Below are 15979 nucleotides of genomic sequence, written 5' to 3' on the forward strand. Positions count from 1 at the left end.
AAATTCTCGGGTTCTGACCTGTGATTAGTCAGCTAATCACTTCCTCCAGACGTCCGAGCCGGAACTAGAAGAAATATCCTTTTTTAGACTCAGTTCTTGCGTCTAAAAAAAGCTATTTATGGAATCCCACTGTATCATTTCGCGAATTCCCCAATTGTCAGAAGTTCAGTGGTAGTCACGCTTCATTTATTTCTTATGTACACGTTGATCTACGCCAGTCTTTTTTGTGCGACTTCCAGTCACTGCTCAACAACTCCTAGTGGTCCGCGTCTCCTCAGTGTAGGGAAAAAAGTTTGAATTATCTCTAGAGCTAATGCATACGATATACATCGACAGGATACAAAAATTGAATTACCAATAGTTTCTGGTAAAATTTTATTACCTAAAGCGTAAAATGTTTCATTGCGTTAAGATACGACAGGTATATACAAGCGCAACTGTAATGACCATATTTCTCAGTACATAAAGAACTTAATATCGATTAAAATAATGGAGAGCATAAAAATCATGGAACAAAAACCACGAAATAACTTTTTGATAACATTGTTTTTATAATTCGTCCTTGCTGGACCATTCCTTCTTTATCATATCCGCGCCTTTCTCGGCAATCATCAAAGTCGGGGAATTTGTGTTACCACTCGTTATAATAGGCATTATCGATGCATCGATAACCCTCAGCCCCTGAATTCCGTGAACCTTAAGTTTGGCATCAACCACCGCAGCTGGATCACCTGCTGGTCCCATCCTCGCTGTTCCCACTGGATGATAGACAGTAGCAGTCGTATGCCTCAGGTTGCACTCCCAATACTCCATGGAGTCAGGTGCAAACTCCTTGCACCCAGGTATCGGCAAATGGCGCAATTTGATGCCATATTTTTTCATGACTTCAGTTGCTTCCAGGCTCTTCAGGAACTCCACTGTCTTCAGCATCGTCGCAATGTCCTCCTCGCTGTCCAAGTAATTGGCCCAAATTTTCACTCTATCACTGGGGGAGGTACTTCGTAGTTTAATTTCCCCTATACTCTTTGGTTTCAATAACGTAGGGCATACCATAAAAGTATCACGATCGGGGGTGAATTTAGCAAATTCTGCTTGCAATTCCTTGGAAAATCCCATGGAATTCAGCACTGCTTCCAGTATGAAGATGTCACCTCGAGGTATGGGGACATGATGGAACTGAATACTCGGGTAGCGTGAATTCGGATCTTCCAAGTTAACGAATCCCACAAAATTAATACCTCCAGTGGATATGAATTCTCCTTTATTATGCATCAAGTACGTGTAGGCACTGTCGAGGTAGTCCTTAGGTGTTTTGGTAACACCTGATTTATTCAAGTACTCGAGATTAACTCCCAGCCACATCAAATGATCCTGGAGATTTTTTCCCACTGGTAGATCAGCAACACAGGGAATTCCCAGTTCATCCAGATGCTGCCTCGGTCCGATTCCAGACAGCATCAGTACCTGCGGCGTTGCAATGGACCCAGCTGAGATAATAACTTCCTTGGAGGCTTTGAGATCTACAGATTTATCATCCGTAAAAGTTAAACGAACCCCAACCGCCTTATTACCCTCCATCAGTATTCTATCCGCTCGAGTGGACGTAACAACGAACAAATTTTTTCGATCTTTCACTGGTGACAGATAAGCCTTGGCAGCACTGACACGACGGCCGTTGTCCAGGGTACCCTGGCTTCTTCCAAAACCAATGTACTGTTCACCGTTGAGATAATCCAATATGGGAAATCCTCGCTCCTGGACAGCCTCCATGAAAATATTTTCGATACCCGAATCCGTATAATTGTAATCTCGAATATTAATTTGTCCGCTGCTACCGACGTATTTGTCGCCAAATTTGGCGATGAACTCGGGCGAGTAACTCTCCGATTTTTTGAAATATGGAAGGACATCTTGGTAACCCCAACCGTCATTCCCAAGTTCCGCCCAGGAGTCGAAGTCCTTGTCGTTGCCGTGAATATGAATCATAGCATTCAGGACTGAACTTCCACCCAGGACTTTTCCTTTACCCCATTTGCATTTTTTGGTGGCTGTCCCTAGACACATGCCCTCTTGATACTCAACTTCATAAGCGTAGTCCTCAGGTGTGTTTTGGAGGAACAACAGCAGTGCTGGTACGTCACTGAGAGCTGAGGGATAGCCTCCAGCTTCGACCAGGAGAACCCTCCAGTTTGGATTCTCCGAGAGTCTGCTGGCCACCACAGATCCTGCTGTCCCTCCTCCCACTATGATGAAGTCGAATGGATCGGGATTGTTCAGGATGTCATCCTTTCTGTTGGGAGGGTAATCAATGGGACTGCTCAGGGTGCACTGCGACACCAAAAGGGTCTGAATGAGTTGGTGAAAGATCAGGGGGGAATTTCCTTGAACTGCTGCGCAGCTCTGAGCTAGACACGATTCCATTGGACCTGAAAAATTTGCGAACTAAATATTGGCTCTTCACTTGAGTTCCCCCTTTCCTCAGGTTCTCCCTGGTTTTTTAATAGAAAGGATTCAATTTAAAAAATCAGTCGGAGTTTTACAAGTCGTCCGAGATAAATCTTTAAGAAAGGCCCTGAGCGAGTGTCATAAGGTCATAAGATATTCTAAAAAAAAAAATTTACGAATGTCATAGTAGATTATCTTAAGTGCAGAATTAGCCAAAATTTATCAGCACTTGTTTTGGCACAATTATTTTGCGAATAACAACTCGTATCAATTAAAACCGGTTATCGTGATTCACCGCATAAAAATACGACGTGTCATTCAAAAGTCGCTGAGGACAGCAAATTCTGAAGGGCACAACATTGAAAGAATTCCATAAAATTACCACTAATGATTGTAATTCTAGCTGCAAGCGGTTGAGTTTAGTTAAAAACGTTAATGGAAGTCAAAATAATAAATTATTCCAGAATAATAATGCACTTCCTGCCAAGTTGTTAACTATATTATAGTAATGCAGTTACAGGATTATTAAATGGCTAATTAAAATGTTAATCATAATGCAAGCCATTAGTATTATCAAAAATACATGTACTATATGCAATTAAATATTTATATATACACAATGTTCACAGTTTTTTTAGTGTTTGCGATAATATTGATGGATTCTGTTATGATAAATTCTAATAACGTGAGGCAGGTCGAGGCAAAATTGAACGTCATCGATTATTAACAATGTCGGATCGGCAAATCAGAAACGTTCCGTTTTACCGCGTTCTCCCCTAATTATTTTGGAGAATTTCTCAGTCGATTCAATTAAAATTAATTCAGTTATTAAAAATTATCAGGTATTTAGCAGCCAAGTAATAATCACGTAGTTGCCCTACGCCAGAGCTTCCGAACACAATATAAAAATAATAAAAGCGCTTACCGATTTGTCAAGTTCTGCGGTCTATCGATGAGTGGCTTCTGATGTGGAGCTCAAGAATAAATTCAGTCTTGACTGCCCATTTCTCCAGTAGCTAGAAAACACCCCCCTCCCCGAGAATCCAAGAAGATCTGTCGACTCGCCAATCATATCGTCTAATCTCCAATAAACAATAATCGAATCAGTAAAATTTGGAGGTAGTAGACGCCCACTGTTTAGCCAATTATTGAGCAAATTTTTTAGAAATCGTACGAACGTCATTAAAATTACAATTTTTTACGCGATACTTGGTGTCCTTGAATAATTTGTCGCCTTTTGATAAATGCCATTTTTAATAAAAACCTGAATTATAATGTGTCTTGAATACATTGAAGTGGTATCACTGATTATTAACATAAATTTAAGGAAAAATAACGTACGTCAGACGATTTTTTTCTCTGAAATAGAGCATGAGACGCGCTACGAATATCTTAACCCAGAACGGAGTGATATATTTTTCATTTTGAATGAATATGCATTTTTCGAAATGCATGCAAACATAAACTGAATTTTAAAATTCAGAAATAAAGGCGGGACATTAATTTTTTCGAAAACAAAAACGTTGGATTGAGAAATTTAAAACATCTATGCTATGCAGCAGAAGATCCTACGAGATTTCCATTACCTCTACAACTTTTATTTCTCGAAAAGGTTTTGAGCTAAAAAAAAGTGGTGGTAGGGTCATATTTTGGGGGATGATAGATAGTAGACTATTTTTTTTATTGGAGTAATTCGGCTGATGATAGAATAATCCAGAAGTGTATCTTTAACCCAGTCTCCATGGTCACAGTTGAGTGCTAGGAATGTCCAGAGGTCCACCGGATATTGATGCTGGATACAATTTCAAGTACAGTATCATTTTCAAAAAATTTCTCGTATTCCTGCACCTATCAGAAGTCAAAACCTATGACCTTGTCTAGCATATTGGGTGTTATGGCTGACAGACCACTTACTTGTACCGAGTGTATCTCATATTGATCATCTCCGGTAGAAAAAGGACAGTATGATTATCCTGAATTACCACAAAACTAAGAAAATTACGTTTAAAAATGTAATCACGAGTGAAATAAAATTACACTCGTGGATATAATAGTTTCGTAGTAAACTATTATTCACCGGTCTAATAACGTCAGTCTGTCAAAACGAATTCTCAAATGAATTCAACTGAATTTTGCATTAATTTTCTTTTAATTAAGGGCCTGTTACATATTGCAGTGAAAATGATTATTTCATCGTTATCGAACCCAATTACCGCGCTTCGTTTATTGTTTCTGAAAGCTGCTAATTATGATTGATGCTAATGAAACTATTATTTCAACAATTTATTCATAATTGTGATTAGTGATCGCGTCACCGTCTTCAACCGGACCTTAAAATCACCGAAACTATTACAAACTTTAGATTTGAATAATTTACGAATTCCAAGATTCTTCAATGTTCTCATGCATTTTCATAACTAAATTATTTCTTACGAATAATTCATGAAATTTTTATTCGAGTCACATTAGTTTAAAAATGTTTGACAAATCATAACTTCCATTTACCACACAAACGACATGATAAATTTCAGGTTTTCTCACTCATTACAAACAATTTCCCTTGGTCTAGTTCCTCCTGAATTCTCAGAAATCATTGATCCGATTTTCCTCGTTACTTTTCCTACTGAATTATTGATACAAATTTTTCATTCGATCTCCGGCAGTACCACATCACCTCCGATGTGTGCGTTACTGAACGACTTATTTACGTCCATTGTGTCCTACGCATTATCGCCATTGAAAAAGTTATAGTTTACTTATCATGACAATACAGTTTATTTATAGTCCTGATGTTGTCCACGCAAGCTATGAGACTATCCTGAGCATCTATTCATTTTTTCCTCTGTTCAAAATACGATGAAGTAAAATTAACAAGTCTTTATTCACATTTTAAATTTCTATGGATGACTAATTTTCCTATAACCAGGACCAGGTGTGTTTAATCATATCAGCTGCTTTCTCCGCAATCATGACTATCGAAGCCGCGGGATTACCGTTCGGTACATCCGGGTATATCGAAGCATCCGCTACTCTGATATTAGGTATTCCATGAACTCGTAGCTCTGGATCTATCACAGCTGTTGGATCAAAAGCTGGACCCATTTTGCAGGTTCCTGCTTGGTGATTCTCTGGGCCTGTTTGAGTTCTAATCATGCATTCCCAGTAAGCGTCTGTTCCGAAATGATATCTAGAAATGAAAAATTTTTTTAATTGTCACGTGTGATAATTTCTTACGACTGTTGCCCTTAACATCTTGGTAATATCTTTGCCTGAACGGTAATAATTTTTAGGGATTAAGAAATACCTAGAGCAGACCCCAGCATTCGTCTTCTCGAACCTCAAGTCCCACTTCTTCATGGTGGGCGTATGGACCAACTCCTCGACCTTTCTGATACCCTCCATGAGCACCCTGAGATCTTGATCATCTTTATCAGTAAAATAATTAGGATACAGCAGTGGTGCATCCACTGGATTTTTAGACCTCAGCTTGAGCACCCCTCGTGTCTTAACAATAACAGTAGTAGGTCTAGCGACTAATTCCCTCCTCGTCGGGCACTTTCCAATACTACCTCCAGGGCACTCGCCCTTCACCCCATGCATGGGACACTTCGAGCTGAAGCCATCGAAGAACACCTGAATATCAGGTACTCCAGGAGTCGTGTGAGAGCTCTCCAAAAAGGCTGTCACCTGGGTAAGTCCAGTACTACTGAGCGGTCCAGTGCGATTATGCAAGAACTTCTCCACAGCTTCCACATTTATATCCTCATAATGAGTGTCTTTGATGCTCATCTTGATGCCAAACGACACGTGATTGTGGAGATTGCGACCGACAAGCAGGTGCTCCCAAAGGGGAATCCCCAGTTCGTCCAGATCCTCTTTAGGACCAATTCCCGAGTTCAGGAGAATCTGGGGGGAGCCGATGGCACCAGCGGTCAGGATGATCTCCTTGTCAGCACGAATGACTTTCCTGAAGCCTCTTCTGTCAATCAGCTCAACACCTCGTGCTGCACCGTCCCAGCTGTGTCGTATGATCCTCGTGACTCGGGCGTGAGTCAGGATCTTCAAGTTGGGCCGGTGGGCAATTGGTCTCAGGTAGAGCCTAGACGTTGTACCGCGCATTCCATCTTCGATGATCATGGGAGCAATCATGAAGCCAGTGCTGTCTTTACCCGCTAACGGAGACGTCTTGTAGCCCAATTCACCAGCTGCCTTGAGTAGCTCCTCGGTGAAGGCAGGTCGATGATCGTAATACTTGATCTTCAGGGGACCCCTCTCACCTCCTGTGGGCCGATTGAAGCCCGATGTCATGCCAGGTACCTCGACATCCTCGGCGCGCTCGAAGTAGTGCTCGATCTCGTCGTAGGACCAGCCCTTGTTGCCGGCTCTTGCCCACCTGTCGAATATCTCGGGATGTCCTCTCACGTACATCATACCGTAGAGGCCACCCGAACCGGACACCATTTTACCCCGGGGCCAGGTGCAGATGCCGTTGGTTTCTAGACAAGCGGTTGGATGAGGCTGAGTTGGTTCGGTTTTGTAGTTCCAGTCCAGGGTGGTGTTGATGGCGTTGAAGGCAAAGCCAGGAAAGGCTGTCATTGTTGGCTCTGGGGGGCCTGCTTCGATCAGGAGGACCTTCCAAAATGGCACGTGGTCTGACAGTCTTCTAGCTATTACTGGGCCGGCTACTCCAGCACCGACGATTATGAAATCGAAGCTGGAAGGGTCGATATTCATATATTAAAAATAAAATTAAAAAAAAATAATCATTATGAGGAGTAGAGCCGGGGAAAGAGTTAGGTTTTTTTAAATTATGGTTCAATACAAAGAAATCTCCAAATTAATTCAACGTCTAGGCCCTAAAAATCATAATTTCCGATTAATCACGATGCATCAACGCCTCCCCAACGATTCCAATACTCACCCCTCGTACTCCTCAATCTCGTCAGTTTCATATCTCCTGCAGGGATCGGCAATGTCGCACCTCGCCATCATCGTAGTCTGCAGCAGCATCATGAAGCCCGACAGACTCGAGCACGAGTCCTGCATAAACGGTGTGTCCTCAAACCAACATTCCCCATTGCTGTAGTACTTATCACAGGCCCGAGTGCTGTTCATCTCCGGCACCTGGAAACCAGAAGTCCCTCCATGACTCCCCCACAAAATCCACCAATTCGCTGTTGCTAAAAACCTATCTAGTAACTTTAAATCACCATCAACAAGACTTCTCAACTATTAACCCCATTCGTTAACAGCCCCAGGATAAAGCTCGTGCAGAAAGTCGCGATTACCGAGTGCTAAAAACCAGAAAAAATTCATGTCTACCGACTGTTGTCAAAAATCGTGTACCCACAACTCTTAAATATCAAAATTCCTGTCATCGTATGAGATTAAGTTCACCTTGGCACATATGATAACTCGTTCGCATTATTCAAAAAAAAAATCTATCCCACTCCGATTTGTCTACATTGAGGGGGAAAAAGTGATCGGCATCGGTGGAAAATAAAACTAGTGGGAAATGTAACTAGGGAGAAGAGAAATTATTACCCAAGGCGGTGGAAGTGCCGCAGCCATGGAGAGCACGAGTATCGATGCGATCCACTGTACCATCCTCAATTGATACCTGTGGACAAGAAGATATTCCGGATATAAGAACCAATGGAATGCCGATTACCACCTCCTGACCAGTGAAATGCCATTCAATTGCGCCACATTATGAATGAGACAGTATGTGTGCTCGAGGGTTGGCTGCAGAGATCTTTCGCTACTGACAAAAATAATGCCTCAGCGGATGCTGGAAATACTCGTTATCTTCCAGTCAAAAATTTATCTCACATACGTATCCTCAACTTTCCCCACTCGGCCACTGAGCGATACGCTCCAGTGACGTCTGACTGATATTTATTTTTATTTAACACAATTTTTGTAGACTGGAATTTGATGATTTTTATCACATCACATCCGGACTAGTGCTGATGTTAGGGATCTTTGGGGTTTGCAATTACCTCGATATTTTATTTTTGTTTATCTCTACACGTGCTCACATCCAGGACTACTCCTGGTGATCACCAATCACTCCTATATACTGTCTCAATGAGGAAACTATCGGATGTAATGTATCTGGAAATAATGTGTCAGATAACAATTCTAATGGAGTTTCCGGTGAGAAGGGGAAACAATTTGTTCTCAGAAGGAAAACTAATGAATATGGGATTCTACTGGGTTTTTGAGATTTCGAGTTATTTTATGGGATGAGAGGTTCTGGGCCCACGCACTGGGGATTATATTGATAGCCAGAGTACATTCCTCTCGCGAAATACGATTTTTTACCGCCGACCAGAGGACGAATAAAGAATCTCTAGATTTTTTGGTATTCATTTTATTTAGAAAAATACAGAAATTTGGTGAAAAATTATTCAGGACTCGGACTTCGAGAAAAAATAATTTGACGCGATTGTTCAAACATCTTTTTTCTTACATTTTGTACTCGCTTTTTCCTCAATGAGAGAGTCATCAGTACCTGTATGAGTTGATTGGTTATTATTAAGCGATAAACCGCATTGATGTGTCATTTGAATATATTCCTCATTAATCGCGCAAACGGGTAAAAAATACGGGAGGAAGACGAACGTGAGACTCGAGTGGTTGTTATTCAACTGATTTTGTCGGTGGTTCTCTTCATCATCATCGTCATTCAGTCAACAGGATCTACTTCACGCGCGATTATTAGGTGATAAATTTTCCTAGAGGAAGGTCTCACTTTAGACCGCCAGACAATATCGCACAGGTAGACATTTGAATTTATAATTTTGGACGATTGTAGGTTTCAAATAGTTTCACTGAAGTGTTGAGGGACTCCGGGATTGTTCACGCTTCCATCGAACGTTGCAATCAATCTTTCCCCTAAATAAATGTGGATCACTCTATTTTTTTTAATTTAATTTTTAACATTTTTTTCGCTGCTAACAAGTGTGACTGGATTTTGCAGTGATAGACTTGGAATTGATATGAGGAAAAAATCAGAGGAATTTCAAATCCCATGAAATCTTCTGGGTATCTCATTAAAATTCTTAGAATTTTCTTAATGATTCCAATCCTCCTTGATCATATCAGCAGCTTTCTCAGCGATCATAATCGTCGGGGCATTAGTATTGCCGCTGACAATAGTTGGCATAATAGACGCATCGACAACTCTAAGTCCCTTGATACCGTGGACCCTCAATCGAGCATCAACAACCGCCATTGGATCCTCAACCGATCCCATTTTGCACGTACCAACCGGATGATAAATTGTCATTGTGTACGATCTCGCTTGACATCTCCAAAAATCATCGGAGAGAAATTCAAATTTCGCACATTCCGGTATGACATTTGGATTAATATACGCATTCAGACTCCTCATCGTCTTCGTCTGGCTCATGGAATGCACGAATTTAGCACCTTCCACGAGAATGTCCAGGTCACGCGGGTCTTCAAAGTAGTTGGCAACGATTATGGGTTTTTCGTAGGGGCTGGGAGTCCTCAGTTTAATGTAACCCCGGCTACGGGGGCGTAGGAGGAGGGGCACTACGTTGTAGGCTTCTCTCCAGAGAAGTGGCTCGTATACTTGGGAATAAATTTCCGATTGGAGGCCACAGTCACGCATACCATGGAGTCCGCCGTCTGAATTGTCCGCTGCCGAGGCGAGAAATATCTGGATATCTGGGAAGTCCTCGGAGACATTAGCGAATCTAAAAGGAAATTTTATAGCGCATTTCATTCAATTCATAATTTTTTATCAAATTTTATACCCATTCATGAGCTTTTACAGATGACTCAGGACTTGTTTTAGCAAAAACTCGTCTCCACAACATAATTTTTTCTTAAATTAATAAATTATTTAGCAATAAAAACAACTCACTTGGTTTTGATGAATCCCATGACATCGCAAACAGGCAGAGTATGCAAAGGGCCAGTTCTATCAACAATAAATTCCTTAATAGAGTATATAGTCAATAGCTTCGGAAGAACACAGGCGAAGCCGTAGGGGCTGTCATCGTCGCCTGGGGGATCAATGAGATAAGTCATTCCACCAATGGCTATATGATCCTGCAGATTCCTCCCCACCCCTGCTGAATCCTTGATCACCCGAATCCCAACGTCCTCGAGGTGCTCCCTGGGTCCAACACCGGACAACATCAGGAGCTGGGGAGACTGGACGGACCCAGCAGAGAGGATCACCTCTCTATTCGCGTGGACAATGCGCTTTCGTCCTCGTCTCCTCCTGAATCTCACCCCATACGCAGTCTTGGACGTCTCCTCGATGAGGATCTCCTCGACCATCGAGTGGGTCATAATGTGGAGATTCCTCCTGTGGGAGGCTGGCCGTAGGAAGGCTTTGGCTGCACTGCATCGGAGACCCTCTCGAAGGGTTCCATAAGACTGGGAGAATCCTGATTGCTGGTGACCGTTGATGTCCAGATCGTCGTAACCCATTTCCCGCCCTGCTTGAAGAAAATACTGAGATACCGGAGATTGATATCTGAAAACAGGAATTAATAAAGTTGAAGTACAACTGGGCTTCCTAGGGAGAAATTTCTATGTAAAGTTATTATTTTAATTGAATGAATTATCAATTATCGGATAATTAGTCCATATTTCACTGCCTGTCTTGATCCACCATAATCACCTGAAGCGTTCAACAGTGAGAGGTCCATCATGCCCATGAAACTGGGAATCCCGCACTCCCTCAACAGAAAAATTCTCCGACTTCTTGAAATACGGAAGAACACTCTCATAATCCCACCCGGGATTGCCAGCATCTCTCCATCCATCGTAATCCTTTCTGTTGCCCCTGACGTACAGCATAGCATTCAAAACACTGGATCCACCGAGGACTTTTCCCCTGGGCCAATTGCACTGTCCCCGATTCATTCCCCTGCAGTAGTTACCAGATGGCTCTGTCTTGAATCGCCAGTCCAAGGCAGTGTGCTGGAGTGTAGGAAAAAATAGTGGCACATCAGTGAGTATTGTCTCATCTCCACCAGCCTCAAGCAGCAGAACAGTCCAATTAGCGTTCTCAGAGAGACGATTCGCCAGGACACAACCGGCGGAACCGCCCCCGACTATCACGTAATCATAACGGCTCTGGAGATCCCGACGAGGAACAATACGGATTCGATTTTTTCGATCGACGATGTCCCTTCGGAGGAGGAGAATGAAGAAACGGAGAACAAAAAAAAATGCTAACTCTTGTCGATACGACAAGGCCACTCTCGCCGATGAGAACGAACACATCAGGGTCATTCCTCTATTTTTTTTATTTCTTCTTCACTCGATTCCAACGTGGAATCATCGTGGATTCAGCGAGACTGATACTCGGGGCAGGGCCCACATGACGCTGGGGTATTGTGCACTTGTCAGCATTTTGGGTCTTGCGTAACATCTTGTGTGTTATACATTTGTGAATCGTGTGATGTCATCCTGGCATTTTCATTTCGTTCATTACCGATTTTTTTGCTGATAACTGTGGAGAATAGGCCGACGTGTGGGAGGAAATTAAAAATTGAATCTCCGCTATTATTTATATTTTAGTAAAATTCATTTGACAGAACAATTTTTTGAAAAGGAAAAGGCCAAGAATTTTTACAGAAAAATCAGCATTTCTTTGTAATAACTATTTTATTAATTACACCACTGATGAAGATAGTCAAGTTCATCGTTCATTTCCTTATTTAATCAACCAAGCCCACCTCTTCCAATTATCAACAATATTTTTATTAATTACGCAATGACATGCGCAACCCTCATTTCTTTCGTATTTACATCACTCCACATGTTACAAAAACAAGTATAAAACATGAAAAATCGTAAAAAATCATGAGAATGTACAGTATAATTACAGTGAAATTACAACGATCAACGTCATCACATAACTCCTCGAAGAGTGTTCAGTCTTGCTAGAAGCCAAAAGAAACCTCCTCGAATCACTTATGCCCAAAAGTCCTCCTCCTTCGACTCATCCAGAACTCCTTAATCATATCAGCCCCCTTCTCACCAATCATAATAGCTGGGGCATTGGTGTTTCCACTGACCAGAGTGGGCATGATCGACGCATCGATGACTCGAAGCCCCGTGATCCCATAAACCCTGAGTTGGGGATCAACAACGGCGTCTGGATCCCAAGAAGGTCCCATTTTGCAGGTGCCAACAGGATGGTAAATTGTCGCTGAATAATGTCTGATCATGCACTCCCAATACAAATCGGTGTACAGAGGGATCCTCTCGCAGCCGGGGAATGGTTGGGGATTCAACTCACTCCCGTACTTCCTGAAGGCAGCTGTTCTGCTCAGAGCCACTCCGATCTTCACCCCCTCGATGAGGGTGTCCATGTCCTCACGTTCTTTGAAATAATTCGGATAGATCAGGGGATGATCAAAGGGACTCTTGCTCCTGAGTCTTATCAGGCCCCTGCTCTTGGGCCGTAGCAACATTGGAATCACACTCCAAGCGTCTTTGTTGCTGATCTTTCCGAAGACGGCGTTGTAGAAGCTCTGGGTCAAGCCGTGGACCTTTCTTATCTGTCTTCCACCGTCGGAATTGGTTGATCCCGATATGAAGTGGAGCTCGATGTCTGGAAAATCGTCGGAGGCATTCACGTACTTGGTGTTGACAAAGCCGAGACCCTCAACACCACCGAGGACAGTCAGGGGACCGTCGCCGAAGACGGCGTATCTCATCACCGCGGAGACACTGTGGAGTCGGCTCTCCACCATCGACACCTCCTGGTTAACCATAAACGTCAGGCCACCGAGGCCCACGTGGTCCTGGAGATTATCACCAACGGCTGAGTTCTGGATCACTGGAATTCCGTGCTGCTCGAGGTGGTCCTTGGGGCCCACTCCAGAGAGCATCAGGATTTGGGGGGAATTCACTGAACCTCCAGAAAGAATCACCTCTTTACTCGCTCGAATTCTGTACATCTGGCCACCGCGCACCATCTCCACTCCTGTGATGATAAGTTTAGTCGAATTATGGGTACATTCATTTCAATTTTTTTGCATAACATAAAATATAGAAATGACTTTAAATTTTACCCACCGTACGCTCGTCTCGTATTGGGATCAATCAGCACTTTGGTGACTTGAGAGTTGAGTGCGACGTGAAGATTTTGACGGAGTCGTGCAGGTCGAAGGAAGGCTTTGGACGTGGAGCACCTGCTGCCGCCCCTGATGGTACCCTGGGCGATCATGAAGCCACTCTGATGTGCCCCGTTGATGTCCCTGATCTGATATCCCATCTCCTGGCCGGCCTCCACGAAGGCGGTAGCTAAGGGTGTCCTCCAGGGTGCCTCCTGGATTGTCAGGTACCCACCTGTCGAGTGGTAAATTGTCTTGGCGAGATAGGGGTTCTGATTGTCCTCGGACTTCTTGAAGTAGTGGAGCACGTGCTTCGAACTCCAGCCGGGGTTTCCCTGCTGCTCCCAGAGGTCGTAGTCCTTTCTGTTGCCACGGAGATACAGCATGTAATTAAGGACACTACTACCACCCAGAACTTTCCCTCGAGGCCAATTGCATCTGCCCCCTTCCATCGCTAAAGTGTAATAAGAACATGGAGAATATTGAATTTGGATTAAGCTCAGGGAAAAGTTCTTGAAAATTTTTATCGTATGATGTAGAGTTCCTGGAAATTTGACTTTATCATTCCATTAAGACGTCCTCGGATTAAGTACAAAATGTGATTTATTTACAGAATAATTATTTGCGTGAAAATCAGGAAAATTCAGTATTCGATCCAAATACTGTTCAATTCCTCTTTGGATTAAAAAAAAAATTTCCGCAGTTTCCATAGAATGAACATAACATTATTCATGTGTACACTTTGTTTTCGGTTTTATACGTTTTTCATTGGAATCGATACGAGTGAAAGAGGAACTTTCTACGGCGAAATCTGTGAGAGTGACATGACACACCGAGAATATACTGCAACTGTTTAACTTGATTTTTGTTATCTTTTGTGTGCTTAGATACATGATGCTTATTTACCTAGGCACGCATCTCCTTGGGGCTCAGTTTTGTATTTCCAATCGAGTTTCGTTAGTTGCAAATAACCAGCCAGAAGCGGGACATCTGATATTTCGGTTTCATCACCACCGGCTTCCAATAATAAAACATTCCATTTTTCTATTTCCGATAAGCGACTGGCGACAACTGCCCCTGAATCACAAAAAAAAAAATAGTAATCTTGAGTTGAACAACCAAAAAAAAATCCACTGAGATATTCCTGGAGAGTCTGCCAACGAAGTAACAAATACAGAATAAATTTATCTTCCAGCGAATTGGCTAGAATTTTCAAATTTTTCTCCACGTGGAAAACTTACCCGCAGATCCAGCTCCAACAACAATGAAATCATATGACGGGAGGAGCAGTTCAGTCGGCATATCGATAGGTTGTGATTCTTTATCCATAACTTCGTACTGAAAGTAGGCAAGGGCCATTGCCAAGGCCGGGAAGAACCATCCGACACCACCGGAGACCGTTCCAAGGGCAGTAGCTAGTGTCGACTCGACACCCATTATCTATTCTGACAATCCTCGCAATCTAAATTGGGATGAAATGCATTTAACTATTGAAATACTAGTAAATTAAATCAACTCCAACGACACCCTCGACACAACTATAAAAATTATAAATAAAAATCGTAATTGAGGTTTGAAATTTGGACTCCTCTGATTCATCGACCTGCTTACATTTTCCAGAAGCTATTTCTCTCTTCGCAAATCCCACTAGTCAATTAAATTGACTCTAATCGAATGGAGAACACCAAATATTCAATTGAGTTGTCTCTAACGAGACTCTCCACACAACTGACAGCCCAAACCCCTCGATTCCCCAGCTATACCCGCAGCAAATCCTCAAAATTTCATTAGTGTTCTATGTATGTGTGGAGCATCAGCTAACCGTAATCCAAGGGATACCATCAGAATAACAATTGATTTTGTGAAACTCTCTGTGGTGAGGTAATTATCGTCACGACACTCTCCTCCGAGGAAGTCCAGTCTTGTTATATGGTAATTCATTCGTTAATGTAGCCCAGTGGCGTAAATAGCTATTGTCAGATAATTTTGTTGACTATTTTTGTTTCTATGTCACTGTCATCACGACTCCGTATTTTCCTCTCCATCGAGAAGTTGACTCACCTTATTCGCACACTAACGACACCCATCAATTTTTCTTTCCACTCTAATCAAGGGGAATTCTAATGGAGGAAAGTCCACGGGGATACCGATGACACTCAATGATATAAAAATTTTATTTCCAATTTTATTGAGCCGAGATTGATGCAAAAAATTCTTGGGAATTACCGAGGAATTGATCAGTTGGAGGTGCGACCATGACCTTGCGAACGACTGGAGAACTATACTATCATTTGAAATGAACTCTTTATAGTGGGGCCGCTACACAACGTGGTATAACGGGTCACCGACATACCACCTCCCCTCGCACATCCTTTCCCTTAGACCGGTTTTTCGTTTTTCCTTCAATGTGGTCGGGGCCC

The 15979-nt window shown here is 42.5% G+C and overlaps 5 protein-coding genes across 7 annotated transcripts in view; 1 reads left to right on the forward strand and 4 right to left on the reverse strand.

Moving 5' to 3' along the window:
* Nucleotides 1-15979, forward strand: part of Flo2 (Flotillin 2) — a 72834-nt gene that overhangs the window by 51374 nt on the left and 5481 nt on the right. The gene's annotated exons all lie outside the window — the stretch shown is intronic.
* On the reverse strand, nucleotides 362-3513 carry LOC135168278 (glucose dehydrogenase [FAD, quinone]-like). The gene is made up of 2 exons (XM_064132303.1): nucleotides 3371-3513; nucleotides 362-2426 (listed from the first exon to the last, which is right to left on the reverse strand). The coding sequence occupies exon 2, from the start codon at nucleotides 2419-2421 to the stop codon at nucleotides 550-552; it is 1872 nt and encodes a 623-aa protein (XP_063988373.1). The 5' UTR covers nucleotides 2422-2426; nucleotides 3371-3513; the 3' UTR covers nucleotides 362-549.
* Nucleotides 4882-8527, reverse strand: LOC135168273 (glucose dehydrogenase [FAD, quinone]-like). The gene is made up of 5 exons (XM_064132295.1): nucleotides 8448-8527; nucleotides 7990-8065; nucleotides 7367-7569; nucleotides 5750-7159; nucleotides 4882-5632 (listed from the first exon to the last, which is right to left on the reverse strand). Exons 2-5 carry the CDS (start codon nucleotides 8050-8052, stop codon nucleotides 5362-5364), a joined length of 1947 nt encoding a protein of 648 aa, XP_063988365.1. The 5' UTR covers nucleotides 8053-8065; nucleotides 8448-8527; the 3' UTR covers nucleotides 4882-5361.
* Nucleotides 8812-11788, reverse strand: LOC135168276 (glucose dehydrogenase [FAD, quinone]-like). The gene is made up of 3 exons (XM_064132298.1): nucleotides 11111-11788; nucleotides 10343-10963; nucleotides 8812-10172 (listed from the first exon to the last, which is right to left on the reverse strand). The coding sequence occupies exons 1-3, from the start codon at nucleotides 11725-11727 to the stop codon at nucleotides 9524-9526; spliced, it is 1887 nt and encodes a 628-aa protein (XP_063988368.1). The 5' UTR covers nucleotides 11728-11788; the 3' UTR covers nucleotides 8812-9523.
* LOC135168277 (glucose dehydrogenase [FAD, quinone]-like) lies at nucleotides 12084-15874 on the reverse strand. Of its 3 annotated transcripts, none has more exons than XM_064132299.1 (5): nucleotides 15621-15874; nucleotides 14801-15021; nucleotides 14466-14636; nucleotides 13522-14013; nucleotides 12084-13429 (listed from the first exon to the last, which is right to left on the reverse strand). In XM_064132299.1, exons 2-5 carry the CDS (start codon nucleotides 14994-14996, stop codon nucleotides 12408-12410), a joined length of 1881 nt encoding a protein of 626 aa, XP_063988369.1. In that variant the 5' UTR covers nucleotides 14997-15021; nucleotides 15621-15874; the 3' UTR covers nucleotides 12084-12407. The 3 variants fall into 3 exon arrangements, with proteins under 3 accessions (XP_063988369.1, XP_063988370.1, XP_063988371.1); XM_064132300.1 differs by having other exon boundaries at nucleotides 15171-15874; XM_064132301.1 differs by having other exon boundaries at nucleotides 15786-15836.

The sequence above is a fragment of the Diachasmimorpha longicaudata genome, chromosome 13 (assembly GCF_034640455.1).
Source record: "Diachasmimorpha longicaudata isolate KC_UGA_2023 chromosome 13, iyDiaLong2, whole genome shotgun sequence".
Classification (NCBI taxonomy): Eukaryota; Metazoa; Arthropoda; class Insecta; order Hymenoptera; family Braconidae; genus Diachasmimorpha; species Diachasmimorpha longicaudata.

Coding starts and splice junctions, on each gene's coding strand:
- LOC135168278 (XM_064132303.1), bottom strand. CDS start 2,421: ATGGAATCGTGTCTAGCTCAGAGCTGCGCAGCAGTTCAAGGAAATTCC.
- LOC135168273 (XM_064132295.1), bottom strand. CDS start 8,052: ATGGTACAGTGGATCGCATCGATACTCGTGCTCTCCATGGCTGCGGCA. Junction 7,570..7,989: donor CGGCACTTCCACCGCCTTGG/GTAATAATTTCT, acceptor TCTGGTTTCCAG/GTGCCGGAGATGAACAGCAC. Junction 5,633..5,749: donor AATGCTGGGGTCTGCTCTAG/GTATTTCTTAAT, acceptor TTTCATTTCTAG/ATATCATTTCGGAACAGACG.
- LOC135168276 (XM_064132298.1), bottom strand. CDS start 11,727: ATGACCCTGATGTGTTCGTTCTCATCGGCGAGAGTGGCCTTGTCGTAT. Junction 10,964..11,110: donor CTCACTGTTGAACGCTTCAG/GTGATTATGGTG, acceptor TCCTGTTTTCAG/ATATCAATCTCCGGTATCTC. Junction 10,173..10,342: donor ATGGGATTCATCAAAACCAA/GTGAGTTGTTTT, acceptor ATTTCCTTTTAG/ATTCGCTAATGTCTCCGAGG.
- LOC135168277 (XM_064132299.1), bottom strand. CDS start 14,996: ATGGGTGTCGAGTCGACACTAGCTACTGCCCTTGGAACGGTCTCCGGT. Junction 14,014..14,465: donor CCAAGGAGATGCGTGCCTAG/GTAAATAAGCAT, acceptor ATTACACTTTAG/CGATGGAAGGGGGCAGATGC. Junction 13,430..13,521: donor CAATACGAGACGAGCGTACG/GTGGGTAAAATT, acceptor TTATCATCACAG/GAGTGGAGATGGTGCGCGGT.